Source organism: Myxine glutinosa, chromosome 1 (genome assembly GCF_964187855.1).
Source record: "Myxine glutinosa chromosome 1, kmMyxGlut1.1, whole genome shotgun sequence".
NCBI lineage: Eukaryota > Metazoa > Chordata > Myxini > Myxiniformes > Myxinidae > Myxine > Myxine glutinosa.
Window position 1 is genome coordinate 264,698,499 of NC_136261.1, and position 19,839 is coordinate 264,718,337.

General features: G+C 44.9%; 1 protein-coding gene across 1 annotated transcript in view; it reads right to left on the reverse strand.

Moving 5' to 3' along the window:
- C1GALT1 (core 1 synthase, glycoprotein-N-acetylgalactosamine 3-beta-galactosyltransferase 1) overlaps positions 1–19,505 on the reverse strand; it is a 69,199-nt gene extending 49,694 nt beyond the window's left edge. Inside the window, exons 1-2 of the mRNA XM_068131189.2 lie at positions 19,219–19,505; positions 11,682–11,935 (exon numbers count right to left, since the gene is read on the reverse strand). Coding sequence (XP_067987290.2) covers positions 11,682–11,935; positions 19,219–19,490 — 526 coding nt within the window. The 5' untranslated portion in view covers positions 19,491–19,505. The remainder of the gene's footprint in view (positions 1–11,681; positions 11,936–19,218) is intronic.
- Between the last annotated feature and the right edge of the window lie 334 nt (positions 19,506–19,839).

Genomic DNA, 19,839 nt, shown 5'->3' on the forward strand with positions numbered 1-19,839 from the left:
TACCGACACTCCCTCACTGTCCCTCATTGTCCCTCATTTCCATTTCGGCTACCTGTCTCTTGCCCCCGCTCTTTCTTGCGAAATGAACGTTCTTTGAACAAGTGGAATGATTTAGGAATGTTTAGAGGTCATTGCAATATTAATTATATGTGATCATTTGTGAAATTTCATGAACAGATATGTGCAATGGATCTAATTTGAGTGAGTATGAGAAAATTTGGTGCAGGATTCGTGGAATGTACAAGGCTGGTACATGTGTTTAGCACTTGAAGACGTACCCCTGAGCTGCCCGCTCAAGGTGTGCGATTAAGGCGGCGGACAAAGAAATTAGTATATACAGATATTTTTTCTCAGTCAAACTGGATGGAAAAAATGCACTTTTATATTTTCCCCCATTGCAATGTGCTTATATTTTGGAACGGCTAGGGGGAATTAAATAAAATAAAAATGAATAAGCTGTACAGACAGAGAGAGAAAGACATAGATAGAGACAGACAGAGATAAAGATGATATTCAGACAGACAGAGAGAGAAAGACATAGAGAGAGACAGACAGAGAAAGAGAGACAGAAAGAAAGAGAGAGAGAGACATAGAGAGAGACAGACAGAGAGAGAGAGAAACAGAGAGACAGACAGACAGATAGACAGAGAGAGACAAACAGACAGAGAGACAGAAAGAGAGACAGAAAGAAAGAGAGAGAGACATAGAGACAGACAGAGATAAAGATGATATTCAGACAGACAGAGAGAGAAAGACATAGAGAGAGACAGACAGAGATAAAGATGATATTCAGACAGACAGAGAGAGAGACATAGAGAGAGACAGACAGAGAGAGAGAGAAACAGAGAGACAGACAGACAGATAGACAGAGAGAGACAAACAGACAGAGAGACAGAAAGAGAGACAGAAAGAAAGAGAGAGAGAGACATAGAGACAGACAGTGATAAAGATGATATTCAGACAGACAGAGAGAGAAAGACATAGAGAGAGACAGACAGAGATAAAGATGATATTCAGACAGACAGAGAGAGAGAGACATAGAGAGAGACAGAGAGAGAGATAAACAGAGAGACAGACAGACAGATAGACAGAGAGAGAGAGACATAGAGAGAGACAGACAGAGATAAAGATGATATTCAGACAGACAGAGAGAGACAGACAGAGAGTCAGACAGACAGAGAGAGAGAGATAGACAGAGAGAGAGACATAGAGACAGACAGACAGAGATAAAGATGACAGAGAGAGAGACATAGAGAGAGACAGACAGATAGACATAGAGAGACAAACAGACAGAGAGACAGAAAGAGAGACAGAAAGAAAGAGAGAGAGAGACATACAGACAGACAGAGATAAAGATGATATTCAGACAGGCAGAGAGAGAGAGACATAGAGAGAGACAGAGAGAGAGAGATAAACAGATAGACAGACAGACAGATAGACAGAGAGAGAGAGACATAGAGACAGACAGAGATAAAGATGATATTCAGACAGACAGAGAGAGACAGACAGAGAGTCAGACAGACAGAGAGAGAGATAGACAGAGAGAGAGACATAGAGACAGACAGACAGAGATAAAGATGATATTCAGACAGACAGAGAGAGACAGACAGAGAGTCAGACAGACAGAGAGAGAGATAGACAGAGAGAGAGACATAGAGACAGACAGATAGACAGAGAGAGACAAACAGACAGAGAGACAGAAAGAGAGACAGAAAGAAAGAATAAACGTTTTGGAAACATTCAAATGTTGGGTTTTACTGACGTTTCCACAACGTCGCCACAACGTTTCACTTTCGTTGTTGCAACATTTTGCTCCAACGTTTTGGGAACATTCAAATGTTGGGTTTTGCTGACGTTTCCACAACGTCGCTACAACGTTTCACTTTCGTTGTTGCAACGTTTTGCTCCAACGTTTTGGGAACACTCAAATGTTAAGTAAATCGGATAAGAATTCACGAGTTATTTAATTATTAGCGATTAATGAAGTACTTATTTAATTAATTACATTTGTTATTACATTACAGTAATTACATTACAGTAATTACCTGAGGTAATTACAGTAATTACAGTTCCGGTAATTACAGTAATTACAGTAATCATTACAGTAATTACAGTAATCTTATGACAGTAATTACATTACATTAACTCAGGCACCTTTTGAGTAAGGAAGCTGATATTTGGACATGACACTGACCAAGTGATGTGGCTATCAATGATAATTTTGATTTATTGATTAATCATTTAATAAATTAACTCATTGATTTATAAATGACTTATTTAATTAAAATTCCTCAGAGATACATCTTCGGATGAAATACTTGCAGATTGGTTATGCTATGAGCCAATTGATTAAGGAAAATATTTTGTGATGGCCATATTGGCAATTTCGTGGCCATATTCGTGGCAACTCAGTTAGTGCCACTGCACCTTTAAAATGCATCCCTGCGTTCATTTTTCGATCGATTGAGTTGAAATTTTGAACAATCGGATCTGGACTGTCGTTGTTAACGACTCTAGCACGCACCCGTCCAATCAGGATGGAGCGGTATGGTCCCCGGATCATCACTGCCCGCAGTTTTAATTAGTTTTACTTTTTCTCTTGGTCATATAATTTTGAAGACATGCATGTCATGATATAGGAAATGTTTGTTCTGTTGAACGGAATAAATGTTGTTTATTTGTGTGGGTGTGTATTTTTGTGTATTTTGGATATATTTTCACGACTAATTCCAGTTAACATCCTGCAAAATTTGCTCGTTTTCTGGCCGAGTCGAAATTGCGTTGAGTTCCTATGGCATGCGCCATTAAAAGCGCTGTGTAATGGTTGAGCTCCCTTTATTTCGTTTTGGTCATGAGGATGAGCAGACAAAGTGACGAATGCTGCGGCTGGAGCAGTAGAAGCGATGTTTTTTTAATTGAAACGATGTAATTTAATTAAAAGTGGGAGGGGGCAACACCATGCATACCTCTTTTAAGGTGTGTATAAACCCTGGAATATTTCAGCAATCAATACAATGCTGAAACGATGTAAGTTAATTTAATGAGTAATTTAATGAGGAATAAACGTGGGAGGGGGCAACACCATGCATACCTCTTTTAAGGTGTGTATAAACCCTGGAATATTTCAGCAATCAATACAATGCTGAAACTAATGAGTAATTTAATGAGTAATTTAATGAGTAATTTAATGAGTAATTAAAAGTGGGAGGGGGCAACACCACGCATACCTCTTTTAAGGTGTGTATAAACCCTGGAATAAACGTGGGAGGGGGCAACACCACAAAGCATACCTCTTTTAAGGTGTGTATAAACCCTGGAATATTTCAGCAATCAATACGATGCTGAAATGATGTAATTTACTGTGTAAGATGGTCGACCTTGGGTTTGTTTGGGTTTTGTTGTTTATTTTTGTGGGTGTGTATCTTTGTGTATTTTGTATATATTTTCACGGCTAATTCCAGTTAACATCCTGCAAAATTTGCTCGTTTTTCTGGCCAAGTCGAAATTGCGTTGAGTTCCTATGGCATGCGCCATTATAAGCGCTGTGTAATGGTTGAGCTCCCTTTATTTCGTTTTGGTCACGCGGATGAGCAGACAAAATGACGAATGCTGCGGCTGGAGCAGTAGAAGCGATTTTTTAATTGTTCAATGATTATTCGATATTGTTATGACTTATTGTCAATAGGTATACTAAGTGGCCATGAGGTAGCCTGTTGCTATGTACAGTTTTATTCTATTGTTGATTATACCACATAGCTGTGGTGATAAAGGAAATGTTCGTTTTAAATAGATGATTATGATAGGACCATGACTATAAAATCATGATGATTATTATGAATGATATCATAGGGTTCAAATGCAGAATGATTGCATGAACTTGGGAAAGAACTTTCAAGCCCTATGGGATAAATTGGGTGTTACAAGCGATGGAGTTTCAAAATTTAGCATGATTGAAGGAATTTTACAGTCTTATTTCAGGAGTTTAACGAAATTTATATTGCCAAGAGATTTGGGTACTATTAAAAGAAAAATGATGAGATATTTTTCCCAAAGAACTTTAATATCTGCCATCCATTTTGGCGGTCTCACGAATGAAGGATGAGTTGCCTTTAGTGGTTGCAAAGAAAATTTGTGGAGACCAGGCAAAATGGAAAAATAGGTCAGATATGACCCTAGGACAGAACAGTGATTCGTCAATTGACATGAGGTATGAACCAGAGGTGACGACCGATGAGCTTCGATCTCAGTCAATAGATGGACCTGTCCTGACATCATTGGGGAAAGGGCTTATGCAAGGAGTCATCCAAAATGATTAATTTGATTTATTGATGAATATTGATAAATTAATTGAAATTGAATAATTGAATTGAACTGAATAAATTTTATTGAATAAATTTAACTGAATAAATTGAACTGAATAAATTGAATTGAATATATTGATTGTTTGATTGATGAAAATGCGGTCTCAAGAAATAAGCTTTGATATCTTTGTGAGATATTATCAATGTGAAGACAACCTTGGAAAATTGAGCAAGGTGGTGAGTTTATATATAGATATATATGTGCGGTTACCATTGTGTGATTTCCCCTTCAACAGAGTGGACACCTGAGGATTCACCCATTTCATACTGACCCTCTGGCTCATCTGCAAATACTGATCTGTGAGATTGGATTGTGCAAAAGCCACAGGTGAGAGAGATTCTCTGGAAATCACCGTTTGAACAGGTGGAGAGATCCTTCCTGGAGGTACGAGTGAAGCTTTAGAGGAACAAACTACAACACATCCAACGCTACTTTGATAAAAGGCAGAATGGGAAATGGAGCCTGCAAGAATACACAAGGACAACCAGAGATTCCACAAAAAGGTACTTGTACACATCATATGTACGACCGTTATGGTGCCGAAGCTATAAGGCAGGTCGAGAATTGGTATTTGTGGACAAAGGGACATGATGAGGAGTTTCCAAGAGATGGTACATTTGAGCAAAGTCGATTGGAAAGATTGGAACAAAGATTGAAAGCCAGGAAGAGACAGAATCTAACGGTAGACTGGCTTGCATTCCATCTTTGGGATGGTGAATCCAGACAACGGGAACAGCAAGAACGGATAACGGATCTAGAACTTAAAATAAAAAGGATACAGGATACAGTGGAGGAGACAAATGCACAACTGCCCTCGAAATTAGGAATGAAAGTGACAGTTGTCCCATCTGATTTCCAGTTGTCTCCCCAAAAAGGACGGTACAGAGAATTTTTTCGTGTTTCAGGAGATAACGAGAGATTGCAGTGGCAACTCAGGGATGTAGAGATGCAGCCCAGCAATACAAGTGCACAGGTGCACAGACCAGGCAACGACAGAAACCGGTGTTTCAAGTGTGGACGGATGGGACATTGGAAAAGAGGATGTCCGTATACCAAAAGGAAGACAAGTTCATAGGGTAAACCAAGATCAAGGGTACCAGTGCTGACCGATACCTCAGACAATGATTAGGCCTTCATTGCGACAAATCCCAAATGACGATTGGCCTCAACAAATTAGATTACTGGACAAACATGAATAACTGTCGATGATTCTTGGGTCTGAAAAGTTTTCGGAGCAAGAATTATTCATTTTTCTTTTGCTTGTAAGCAAATTGATAATTAATTGATCAAATGCCGAAATTGGATCTTTTATGTTGGGCACAAAATTTTAAATTTACAAAGTTTGGAACAATTGCTTTGCAATTTTTTTTGGCAAACCAAGTGACAAGAGTCACATCATGATCAGGTGGGAATTTCGGACTATTGTTCCACACGATTGATAGGTCAGTGGTCGACTGACATACAAATGGGTGGGTAGTCAAATTTGGATAAATTATTGTGGGAACTGAAAGGGTAATGTCAATGTGACGTCATAGGGGTTTTCTAAGAATAAACCTTTTGGTCCATTTGTGTATTAGCGCTTATAAAATTGAAGGACAAATTTTGAGAAATTGAAATAAAGTTGACACCCATCCGGATCTGTAAATAAGGGTTCCAACGCAAACAAATACGCATAATGCATGTGTGTGTGGGTATTTTGTGTGTCAGTGTTTTTGTTTTTGTGTATCAATCTTACAAGATTGTTGACACCGACAGTGTGCCTTGTCTGAAAATAGATAGTTCCATGGGGATGGGATCGCATATCGAGAGAATTCGTAAAATAAAAAATAGAAATATAATTTGATTATGAAAATTATCACTTTTGTCAAGGGAGATGGAGAATAAAGATTTGATTTGCTGAGTTATGAGCAGCTATTCATTAATAGTAAAAATTGGAAGTAATCTTGGGATTCCATTGTGATAGAATTTATATGAGAATCAAAGCTATTTATGAATATGAGCTTCATAAAAAATGTGGGAGTACAAAATTAGCCAAATTTTGGAGAGGTCTTACACTGACTTCCCAGAGTACTCTGCTCACGGATTTTATATATATATAAACTTGAATTTTATCAGAATATAAATTGGGCTGTATGTATGGATGTGTATAAGGCATAGATGATATGGGAAAATAGTAAAGGAAATTTTGCTGGTTTGAACTATTGTGAGTTTTGAGTTCTGGAGTTCAAGCAAAGTCACTGGTTAACAGATGAGAATGGATAGTAAATAAATTCTTCGATGCTGGGTAAATTAAGTACGATATTACTAAGACTTATGAGAGCTATTGTTCTTCCTTACAGCAGTGCGAAATTATTGGGAAAAATATATATATATATATATTAGATCCAACATAATGAATCTATAAATGAATGTCAGAGGGATAATATCCTCAATTTGTACTAATTATTTGATTGTGGGTAAAGGAATTAATTTATCATAGTGGATTGTTAACAGCAGCCTGAAAATGTCCTGAGAGTGCATCCATGTAATCAGAAATCCCAGATTTGTTTTTACAAACAACATTTTGGTAGAGGTCTTGTGTGGACGAGCACTTCCTTGGTAGATAAAAAACGGTACTGCATGCTGGCAGCCACTTTTGCGGTCAGTTAGGCCAAACAAATTGAGAGGAAATTGTAGTTAAATACGTAAGTTACACATGGCTATTTGTAAAAAGGAAATTTGTTGAGATGGGAAACATTTTTCGAAGGTTTATTAAAGTGTTATAATATGACATGTGGCAAGGCAAACTAGTGGATGGGAAAATTAGATCTGGTTATAGAATAAATGTATTGACCCCTTGAAGTTAATTCTTCGAATCATTGTTTCACTGGAATTTTTTGTTCACATTGGAAATAGTTTGGTAGAGCTTTGTTTAAAACCTTTGGTTGCGGTATCTTGGAACGAAATGATAAACCATAGGAGATTGATAAGAATAAAAAAAAAAAAAATATGGACCCAAAATAGAAAGTTGGATTCATGCCTCTCATTGCAAGCAAGCACATGGGGCTAAGGTGGACGATCCCACAGAAAATGAGGCTGCACCTAGCAGCCCAGCAGAACATTCAGTGGCAGATAAATGATAGTCGTGATTTACAGTCATTTGAATTACATTTTAACACCCCTTGCATTGATAAACATTACATTTTCAACATGTGATATTCCTACTTGGGATAGTGACATTTATTTGCCTACATGACATACAATTACCTGCTGATATTAATACAACATGAGTGAAAAAATGTATCACAACTACACTCATGATCAGGGGATTGAGTTCAACCCCGGGAGATAGGGGGATCAGGGTAAGACAAATAATCTGATTTATGTTACATATTAAGGGATTTTCTTTATTTACCTTTTAGGAAGCTTGTTAGTTTGGTATATAATGTTGAATGTCATCGACATATAATTATGTCATAGGTATGAATATATACAAGGAGTAGCAGACTTGTTTGTTGGTTCAGTAGTTATATTGGCAATTGTTTTAGTGGTGGCTTGCTTGAAAGCCTTAGTGACGGTGTGTTTGAATAAGGTAACCAACAACATGATGATAACGCATGAAGTGACAAATGAGGAAAGAAATGTGGAACCACAAGAGGAAGACTTTTATGGCGACATAAATACTGAGATTAAAAGATTAAATCAAGTGATGTTGCAAATGAATACAGTAGAATTAAGATAATGGCATAACGACAATGTTATGAGTTGTGTCAATTACAAGATCAGTGAACTCATATCACCACGAGTGACACACTGTTTAAAAAAAAAAAAAAAAAAAAAAAAAAAAAAAAAGGGAAAAGGAAAAGTGGGGAGGAATTATGGTAATAATACATTATGCTTAATTTGTTGGTTTGGGAAAATTTTCGGTGGGAATTAGATATTCCTGTTTGTGATTGTAATCATATACAATTTATTTTCTTAGAGTAGTGCTAAAATACCTGCGCGAGTTAATTTTGAACTATATTAACCTGAAAGCAATTGTGGATGCTATTCTTAGTTTAGTAGTCAAATACATACCTGATTGAATATTACTTGTGTGACGCATATAAATGAATATAACTTTTTGAATGTTGTAAGGGAAAACAACAAATTGTTGAATGTGAAACTGTCGGAAGATATACATAATTATGCTGATTTCATGGTAAGATGTACCCTATCTGATTCAGTGTGTGTGGAAAGCAGATTCAGATGTGACTGAGCATAAGGATAAGACGAGATCACATTTGAAGGGGGTGCTAACGGAATTGGGAAGACGTTCGAGAAAGAAAATTTGTGGCTAAAAAAATGAAGTTAATCGTGGCATACACCCTCTTTCTCAAAGAATGATGAAGAAATTCTCCCGTGTAACTTGGAGATGGATGCTTACCTTCACCAAGGAAATTTATGTGACCATTTGCCTGGATCACACTGCAACATATGAAAGAAAGGCGATCACTTACTCTTGTTCGAAGGCTTCGAACATTCATCACATCAGAAGTTGCAGGACAACGACATTTTACCTGCAACCTCTGTGAAATGCGGGGACATATGTTATTACTTCACCAACGTCCGGGGAACCAGCATGTAGCTGCAAAAAACGGCTGTGCCCTTGTCACAACAGCTGTGCACGATTCTGCTGGTTGCTCCTGGTATGGACCATGAATGACCTGAACACCATGGTCCCAACATCATTGTGGATGCATCCGGCATCCCTGTTCCACATCTTGCTGGCCAATCAACATTACACCAACACTTGCTGCCCACTCATAATGAGGGAGGAGGCAAGTCGACTACAACTGGGCGAAGGCCTTGTTCAAGGAATCATTATGGTTCACAGCAAGAGTGGCAAGAATGCTACATGGAGAGCAGGGTCAGTCTATGACTCCGCACCGTTACCACAACAGCGAAATCCTACACAAAGTAGTGCAGGTGTTTATAAAGACAGAAGAAAATGTTTCATACCTGAATTCAAACACAAGTGATCAGCCCTTCCTTTCAAACAAAGAATCAACGTTTGTTTGGAGGGAAACGTTTTTGCCAGATGTTGCAGATGCCTTAAAAACTTGAAAACGGTGAAGCAAAATTGTTGTATCTTGGTGATGGTGAAGTGTTGTTTTACAAAGATATTTGTGATGCAAATGAAATAGATTGAATTAACAATATGGAAGGAGTCAATGACCAACGAAATGTTTTGTGATCAGAGTCTTGCAGGATGACGGTGTATGCCTAAGGAAATTGTATTGATGTTTACTTGTAGTGATTGATTGTTTACTTATATTGATGTTTAGATTAATGGTTAATATAAACAAAAAACAAAAAGATGAGGCAATTGTGGAAGTGTAACTCAGTGTAACTCATTCGTTGGAACTGGTAACAAACCAAGGTACGAGCAGGTGGTCGTAAGAATGTCAGGAATGCATCTCGCCCTGTCGAAGCTGGGAGTCCTGTTGTGTAGCTTTAGCACGACCCTGGGCTAACACACATTCCCAAGCCCGTACTATTGTCTTTCATCGGGATGCAAAGAGGATGAAGCAAATTCCCAGCAGGGAGGAGCGAGTTGGTGCCAGGAAGGCGAGCAGGATGACTGAGTAACATTGCTGCGGAGAAGGGATTACGATTTCAGCGCACAGAGGATTAACTGAAGTTTGCCCATATAAACAGAAGAGACTTTGAGTCAAGGGAACTTGTCATCAGAACCTCTGCCCGACGGGAGGAAGGAGGACGGGAATGGCGGAGGAACATCGGCCGAACAAGAAGGACCATGCGGATAGAGTGACCTGGTCCATTGAGTTAAACGGTAGTTATTTGGTATTGGAATGAAAGTGAACAACCAGTTAATAAAGTCATGACCTTTTGTAAAACCTGTTTCCGACCATTGGCGTCTTGAGTCCCTACACACCTCCACGACACCCCGCATGCGCAAAGCTGGAGAAATTGGTTCATTACCTCCGCCACCAAAAGTGGATGGAGGTTATGTTTTCACCTCTGTCTGTCTGTCTGTCTGTTTTTCAACAAGATATCTCAAAAGGTTGTGGGTGGATTCAAACGAAATTTGGCAGAGAGATAGCGTATGTGACAAGGACGAAATCATTAGATTTTGGTGAAGATCTGGATTCCTATCCGGCTACTATAATTTTTAAGTGATTCTTCACCATTGACGTACAAAATCAGGGCTAAAACGGACACAGCAGGATATAGGGCTAAAATAGGGCTAAACACACACACAAAATATGGCTAAAACGAACACAGCAGGATATCTTAAAAAGCTATGGACAGATTTGGATGAAACTTGGTGGACAGGTTAGGTTGTGTGTTACAATGAAGAATCGATTCGATTTTGGTGAATATCTGGATTCTGAAACGAGAATTATTTAATTTTTAAGTGATTCTTCACCATCGAGAGATCGGGTGAAAAGGGATTATTAATTTTGTGTTAGGTTCAATATTTTGTGCAACATTTCTTTCAGAAAAACTATATATATTATTTTCATGCTCAGTGTTAATGTTAAGTAAGCACGCACATGTACTTTTACTCTAATGAAAAACACAGATGACAATGTAAATCCTTTATCAAAGTTTAACAGCAACTTTCATCTCAGGTGGGAAGTCCGAGTTGCCTTCTTTATTTATTTTTCTTTTTTCCCCACACAATGTCGTTTGATGTTTAAAATATAAAAGTGAGCAAATGAAAACTCATTGCAACAGTAACTGCATTGTGCATATAAAGTGCTGGGATTTGAGGCTTTAATACCTGGAATACCTTTATAATTTTCCAATCTGCATATTTTGATTGTCCTGGATAGTTTTGATGGCTTTGGACTTTTTGGATTGCATGAAGTCACAATTCTTTCGCTTTGATAGCATTTAAGAAAAAAAAACATACCTGATCAGAGCTGGTATGCAGAGTACGGATGCTAATGACGTAAAAACTACATTTGGATGCAAAAACACAACAACACTGTACTATTTTGATTTCTTGATAATTTTTTTAGATTACATTTTTCATTGAGTTAACTTTTAACATTCACGAGGATAGTTTTGCATACAAAATACAGTTTGTATGGTCTGTAAAAGGGGAACAGAGCTGCATCACCCTTTTTGACATTTGACACAAATTACTCATGTATACAATTTTTTTTCTAAAATGTTTGACTTGTTTGCCTCATGCAATTTTGAGCTCAACCTATGAAATGAGTGACAAATGAAAGGTAGTAACAGTCCTTAAAGTGGTTACATTTGAAAGTCTGGGGAGTAATATTTAACTACTACAACGCAATGTTGCACTTATCAGTATTACCTACCCTGATGACTTTTATCATTCAAGTTGAAGTCCATCTGCCCGAACACCGAGTCAATCGCTGCAAGCTTGTCATGTTCTTTGTGGGGGGCGTGTGGATCATTCTCCAGCAGAATAATGTCATGGTGACTTTGCAGGCGTTTGGAACGGTATATAAACAAGAGGGTGGAGCAGAAGAGAAAACCTAATCCCATGCCACATGAAAGGCTCAGAAAGGATTTTGTTGTCCTGGGAAGCATGGTGTGCGATCTGTAGGGTCTGGACAATGGGCAAAGGTGAATATGGGATATTGTTGCAAAGTAAAATTATGACAGCTTAATTTTCCCCCAATTCAAAATTTCAACAATAATCATATTCACACCACAAATAAACCATCCCAAATCCACAATCCTAATTGGAACACGTACAACAACTCTTTTATATATCGTTACGAGCTCTCTGGATCATTTTTTTTTCAATCCGATTCCTATTTGTTTGAAGTTTGCAGAGTTTGACCAGCATTGGTTTGCATAATGCTTACAGCGTCCGCTCTGAGTCTGAGAGTTTGGAGGTTCGAACCCAGACCGAGGCATACCAAAGCCTTTAAATATGGTCTGTACCACTTCCTTGTTTGATGATCGGCATTTAAAAGGATAGAGTATGGACAAACAACCATCATTTGGCAATAATAGCGCAGGCTTTGATGGGCCTAATGGCCTCCTTCTGCATCAAAGTTCCTTGCAAGGGAACTCGTATTGTTACCATTATATGTAATAACTAATAAGATATGGACAGTGATAGTGCCAAGCAAAGTATAAATCCAAGTTCTATGGGTTTGAGTTTGAGTCATGTTTTTTTGAATCCAAGTAAAAATACTATATTTAGACAAAATGCAAAAAAGCCAAATACAGTAAATATATTTTCATTGGGCGAGTATAGGCCTGTAGCAGACCTTTAACTACCCTGACCCTTATTGTTCAGCTCCTCCACGAATCTAGACCCTTGTATAAAAAAAAACAATAAAAACTCAGATGTACTAAATGGAGGTGGTTCTTCTCATGCCATTGTTTTCTCTCGAAGTAAAACCACCCCAGGGGGCACTAACCTCGACTGTCATGTGGATGCTGTGTGAGTAAATATAGTTCTGTACCAATTTTCATTTTTACTCATGAGCTCAAAGTTGAACTCATCTGAGGCATTGACAATATAAAACTCTGTACCAAATTTTGCAATTACAGCTGCCCTCGTGTAGTTACCAGTTATTCTACCAATACACAGACGGGATCATCGCAAAACCCACGTGCTCAGCCGAGAACCGTGATGTTGAAGGAGCCGGGGCTCCCACGTCGATCGGAAGAATGGACGCGACAAAAAGCTAGAATTCATCTGAGTTGCTTTAATGAAATCAAACACTCAGGCACTCTGAAAAACCGTTTATCAGTCAGCAATATATATCTATTCCGCCAGGGGGTTTGCCCAGGCCCGGCGCCAGGGGGCGTGGCCCAGCGTCCTGGCTGCGGCCTGGCAAGTTGAGGGCGAGCCTGCCCGGGCATGCCCGGGCATGCCCGGGCGTCCCGACTGAGGCCTGGCAAGTTGAGCGCGGGCCTGGGCGTCCTGGACGAGCCCGGCATGGTGATCGCTCCGCGTCCTTGATAGGTGCAAGGCGATTGTGAAAACTCAGCGGCAGCCGCTACACACGTCCCCCCAGAATCGACTTGCACCGGCAGGGTCAATTTGAGGGGGGTCCTGATGACCCGGCCGAAGCGACCCCTGGCGGGTCGTGGGAGGGGGTCCGGTGAGGTGGTGGGCGGTCGAGTGGGGGGCACCGTGGACGGGGGACGGCCTCGCCGCGGCGGAAGGGCCACCCGTGGTGGGTGGTCGACGTCCACGTGCGCCGGCTTGAGGCGGTCCACAGCAATCCGGTCCGACCTGCCGCCGATGTCGATGACGAACGACTTGTCGTCCCGTCGCAGCACCCGGAAGGGCCCGTCGTACGGCGGCTGGAGTGGCCACCGATGTGCGTCGTGACGCACAAAAACATACTCCGCTGTGCGGAGTGCTGGGGGGACGTAGGACTGGGGGTCACCGTGGTGGGATGTTGGCACGGGGGCAAACCGTCGGGCGGCCTCCTGGAGGTCCGAGCGCTAGTGAGCTGCGGACCAGGGACTGGTAGCGTCGGGCACAAATTCGCCCGGGACGCGTAGCACCTGGCCATAGACAAGCTCGGCGGTGGATGCCTGGAGGTCCTCCTTGGGGGCCGTGCGAAGGCCCAAAAGGACCCACGGCAGCCGGTCGGCCCACCCGACGTCTTGAAGGCCGGCCATGAGCGCGGCCTTCATGGAGCGGTGGAATCGCTCGCACAACCCGTTTGCTTGGGGGTGGTAGGCCGTAGTACGGTGGAGCTTGATCCCCAGGTTGCGGGCGACCGCGCCCCACAGCTCGGAGGTGAACTGTGGACCGCGGTCTGACGAGATGTCCGCCGGTGCGCCGAAGCGGGCGACCCAGGTGGCGATGAAAGCCTGCGCCACGTCGGCGGTGGTGGTGGAGACGAGGGGAACGGCCTCCGGCCACCTGGTGGTCCTGTCCACCATGGTGAGCAGGTGTGTGAACCCCCGTGACGGGGGGAGGGGGCCCACCAGATCCACGTTGACGTGGTCGAAACGTCGTTCGGGCACGGTGAAAGGTGCCAGCGGGGCCTGGGTGTGTCGGTGGACCTTGGCCCGTTGGCAGGCCGTTCAGGCGCTGGTCCAATCGCGGACGTCCCGACGAAGGCCGTGCCAGACGAAACGCGCCGACACCAGCTTCTGGGAAGCTTTCCGGCCCGGGTGGGAAAGGCCGTGGAGGGAGGCGAAGATGCGGCGTTGCCAGGCGACGGGCACGATGGGGCGAGGCTGGCCTTGGGAGACGTCGCAGAGCAGGACAGTGTCCGCGCAGGGGATGTCGGCCAGGCGGAGGCCCGTGTCCGCCGCCCGGAGGGCTTGCACCGTGGTGTCGGTGGTTTGGTCCGCCGCCATAAGCGCAAAATCCACGCCCAGGTGGACCGCGTTCGCGCTGGCCCGGGAAAGACAGTCGGCCACGGCGTTGTTTTTGCCGGCGACGTGCCGGATGTCCGTGGTAAACTCCGACACGGCGGAGAGGTGGCGCTGTTGGCGGGCCGACCATGGCTCCGTGACCTTGGCCATGGCGTAAACCAACGGCTTGTGGTCGACGAACGCCGTGAAAGGTCGGCCCTCCAGGAGGTGGCGGAAATGGCGGACGGCCAGGTGTAGACCGAGGAGCTCCCGGTCAAACGTGCTGTATTTGAGCTCGTTCGGCCGGAGCTGCCGGCTGAAAAAAGCGAGTGGCTGCCAAACCCCGTTCACCCATTGCTCATGTACGGCGCCCACCGCGTAGTCGGAGGCATCCGTGGTGAGGGCGATGGGAGCGTTGAGCACCGGGTGAGCGAGCAGTGTTGCGTCGGCGAGGGCCCGCTTTGAGCCTTGGAAGGCCGCATCCATTGCTGCGGACCAGGCGATGTCGTGCTTGGCCGGCATGCCCCGGAGGGCTTCGTAGAGGGGCCGCATGAGCTGAGCAGCGCGGGGCACGAAGCGGTGATAAAAATTCACCATTCCCAGGAATTCCTGCAGGGCCTTTATGGTGCGGGGACGCGGGAACGTGGTGATGGCCTCGACCTTGGTTGGCAGCGGCACGGCCCCGTTCTTGGTGATGTGATGGCCCAAAAAATCAACGGCCGTCGTGCCGAAGTGGCATTTGGCCGGGTTGACGATGAGGCCGTGCTCGCTGAGGCGCTCGAACAGTGTCCGGAGGTGGAGGAGGTGCTCGGCCCGGGACGTGCTGGCGACGAGGATGTCGTCCAGGTAAACGAAAAGGAACGGCAGGTCACGCAGCACGCCGTCCATCAAGCGCTGGAACGCCTGAGCCGCGTTCTTGAGACCAAACGGCATCCGCAACAATTCGAATAAGCCGAACGGCGTGATGACTGCCGTTTTAGGGACGTCGGCCGCCCTGACAGGTACCTGGTGATATCCCCGTATGAGGTCAATTTTCGAAAAAATGACCCGTCCCGCCAGACGGGCGGAGAAGTCTTGGATATGCGGGATCGGGTACCTGTCGGGGGTGGTAGCGTCATTGAGACGGCGGTAGTCGCCACACGGGCGCCATCCACCCCCCGGCTTTGGCACGATGTGCAGTGGCGAGGCCCACGCGCTATCGGAGCGCCGCACGATGCCGAGGTGCTCCAACGCGTCGAATTCGGCCTTCGCTACGGCGAGCTTGGCTGGGTCGAGGCGGCGGGCCCTGGCGTAGACCGGCGGGCCCGTGGTTGGTATGTGGTGCTCGATCCCATGCCGTACTGCGACGGCCGAAAACGTCGGCCGCGTGAGGGCCGGGAACTCCGTGAGCAGGCGAGCAAACTCGTTCGCCGCCGGGACGGCGCATGCCAGCTCGGTCGGCGCGGAGCTGCTCAATGTGCATACCAGGGAGCTGAAGGTTTCAGCGTTGATTAAACGACGCCGTTGGACGTCCACCAGCAGTCCGTGTGCGCAGAGGAAGTCGGCGCCTAGCAGAGCCACGGGCACGTTGGCGGTTACAAACGTCCAAGCAAAGCGTTGGCCGCCGAAGCAGAGGGTGACATTGCGCGGGCCGAAGGTGCGGATAGTCGATCCGTTGGCCGCAACTAAGGAGGGGCCGCAAACCGCGGATTGCCTGTCCTGGTCAGAGGCGGGTATGACGCTCAGTTGGGCGCCGGTGTCGCACAGGAAGCGCCGTCCGGACGCTTTATCCGTGATGAACAGTAAGTTGCCCGTGTGGCCGGCGCTCATGGCTGGTAATGAACGCCGGCCCGGCCGTTTCCCGGCCTGCCGAAGGTGCACGGGGGTCGGCATGTCCGGGCCTTCTGTCCGAACCTGGCATGATAGTAACACCACGCTTGGTCAGGTGGAGGCCTCGGTCGTCGTGCCGGAGGTGGTCGGCTCGGTAGAGCGGCCGCCAATGGCGTCGGCAGTTCGGCCGTCGACCGTGCCGGGTGCTCGGGCGCCCTGGGTGTTGCGTCGGACGGCGGTGGGTCCCATGTCGCCGCTACGATGCGCTGTCCTGCGGCGGAGATCTTGTCGGCTTCTCTGGCAAGGGCCCGGGGATCTGTGATCGTCGTGCTTGCCAGGGCGAGGCGTACCGGGTTAGGCAGCTGACGGAAGAACAGCTCCCGGAACAGGAATGCCGGAGAGTGCTCGCCGAGCAGTGAAAGCATGTAGTCCATGCGCTCGGAAGGGCGCGTGTCGCCGAGCTCAGGCAGATCGAGCAGGCGCCGTGCGCGTTCCGCCGATGGGAGGGCGAAAGCATCGAGGAGCAGCTTCTTAATCGCGCCGTATTTGTCAGCGGCTGGCGGGCTTTCGAGGAGGCTCAGGGCGCGGGCCGCGGTAACCGACCCGAGCGCAGCTACCACATGGTGGAAGCGGGTGTCGTCGGCCGTGATGCCTCGCAGGGCGAACAGGGACTCCGCCTGTGCGAACCAAACCGCCGCGTGAGCCTCCCAGAAGGTAGGCAGTTTAAGGGCGACTGCCGTGTCCATGTCGATAGGTCACCAATGAAGGAGCCGGGGCTCCCACGTCGATCGGAAGAATGGACGCGACAAAAAGCTAGAATTCATCTGAGTTGCTTTAATGAAATCAAACACTCAGGCACTCTGAAAAACCGTTTATCAGTCAGCAATATATATCTATTCCGCCAGGGGGTTTGCCCAGGCCCGGCGCCAGGGGGCGTGGCCCAGCGTCCTGGCTGCGGCCTGGCAAGTTGAGGGCGAGCCTGCCCGGGCATGCCCGGGCATGCCCGGGCGTCCCGACTGAGGCCTGGCAAGTTGAGCGCGGGCCTGGGCGTCCTGGACGAGCCCGGCATGGTGATCGCTCCGCGTCCTTGATAGGTGCAAGGCGATTGTGAAAACTCAGCGGCAGCCGCTACAATGTAAGCATTAATTGGTGGTGAATCACGGCATACTGCGAGTGGTGATTCCAGCACCATCTTGGGATTGTTGTTATTTTATGGCCTTACATCCGTCCTAGGGGACAATTTCAAGCCAAAAATAATATAAAGAGAAAAAGACAAAATGAATGGAGATTATTATAAAGGAAAAGTTGAGTCATATTAAGCATCCAGATAGGTCTGGGAACTTACCAATAACTAGGCAAAATGGGTCCTACCAATTACAGATAGGGCCCAAAATGTTGCTGGATTACACTGGCTCTCTTCTATTGATTGCTGGCTCTCCTCTCTGCTATTGGCTCTCCTTGCAAAACAGATGGGCATGACTGAGGAAAGATTAAAGTCGATCAAACTAGTTCAGTTGTAACCTGTCATTTAAATAAACTGCCAGTTGTATCCACATGTCACTTACAACTGACATTCATAGTTTATCAGTTACGGCTTTGCTGGGGGGAATTTACATAGAGAATTTACGCCCCCTCTCCCGTTCCCTCACACCCCCCCTTATGAGGCAGCGGCCACATAGCCTATGTTACCCCCAGCCAAAGTTGTATTTGTATTTGCACCCCGAGTAAAGTACAAAAGTGTTTATATCTGGAGTACCCGGCGTTGCTCAAGCGAAAAAGAAACATCAACATATTTGAAATGAGGGAAGATATAATAGAAAAGCAATTACATCCAAATCAGAATCCATCACAAATGTCATCATTTTACCGTTTTGTTGAATATATGCAGGTGAATGTACCATTGATCACGTTTCTGAGTCAAGTATGATGACGTTCAGGAAAAAGAAGAAGCCTTACTACCAACTTTGTACACATCCAGGATTTTTGATTTATTTGTGTTCAAATGTTTGCGAATTGTTTTGTATTTATTTATGTGAATATGTACTTGTATATAATTATAACTGTCATTAATCAAAAAGACAGGCACCATCGAGTTTTTTTTTTTAATCCAAAAAAAAACGAACTTTTTTTTTTTAATCCAAAAAAAAACGAACTTTTTTTGGCCTAAAACACTCCCAGGCACTCACTTATGAACCTCTGAAAGTTTGACGAAGATCCGTTCAGCCATTCCTGAGACAGTGGCGACACAGACACACAGACACACACACAGGCGCACACACAGGCTCACAGACACACGGCTCTCTTATATAGTAGAGAGGAAGTGACTGATAGTCGACACAAAGCAACCGAAATGCAATTTCGCCCTTTTATCGGATCTTCACACACGGCTGGACGATTTTAAATTAAAATTACTTGGATACCTTTTCACGTCAATATTTCTTTTACCGTTTCGAGATTCCACTCAAAGATATGCGCACAAACATGAATTACACCAACAACTCAACATTGATACAAGTACACACACACACATACGTCATAGATCCATGTAAATTACGTACGATGTCAGTGACTCGTTATGGGCACGTAAAGGTATGTACACAGGTAAATTCAAAACGTAGTGTTAGTGTATACATAGTGAGCGAGGGAAATAAAACTCCGTAACATGGGGAAGTAACAAACGCCATCCTTCCTTGATTGCGTATCACACAGTCCTGTGTACTGGTTAAACAGCCGAGTACTTACTTATATGAGAGCCAAGGCGTGAATACCGAATTGTGCAACGATACCCACAATGCAGTGCGGCACGGCTGCGCTGTCCTGTATGGGCTACGGGGTCTGACGGTGTCGCGAACAGGAATCGCTCTCCGACTCGAGGCTCGACCGAGTCCGCTCACATGGACAGTGACAGCCTGATGCGCGGACGTCGATTCGATCGCCCGAGGGCGGTACGTCACGGCGCTAACTCCGCCTACTGGGCGTGGAAAATATACGTCAAGACAGATATCCCCGCCCATGCCTTACGAAATGGTCACTCACGTGGGAGTGCCGTCTTGGGGAAGCTAACCTTTAACCTCTGAACGTTTTGACGAAACAGCACGTCCAACAAGGCTGCCAAACTACCCACGGAGCATGCGCAATGCAAAATCAACCCGCGATGAACCATATTCCAGTCAGCTGCCATTTAATTAGATGAGAAGGTTAATTATTCAGGAATAAATTGGAAAACACGAATTTGATTTTATTTCACAAAGAAGTCGGAAAAAAAAGGAATGGTGCGAAATTATAGCGGAAGCCCTCAAAATAAAGAAACGTCCATCGGATGATCAAGTCGATTGTCAAACACTGACGATGTGCCGCAAATAT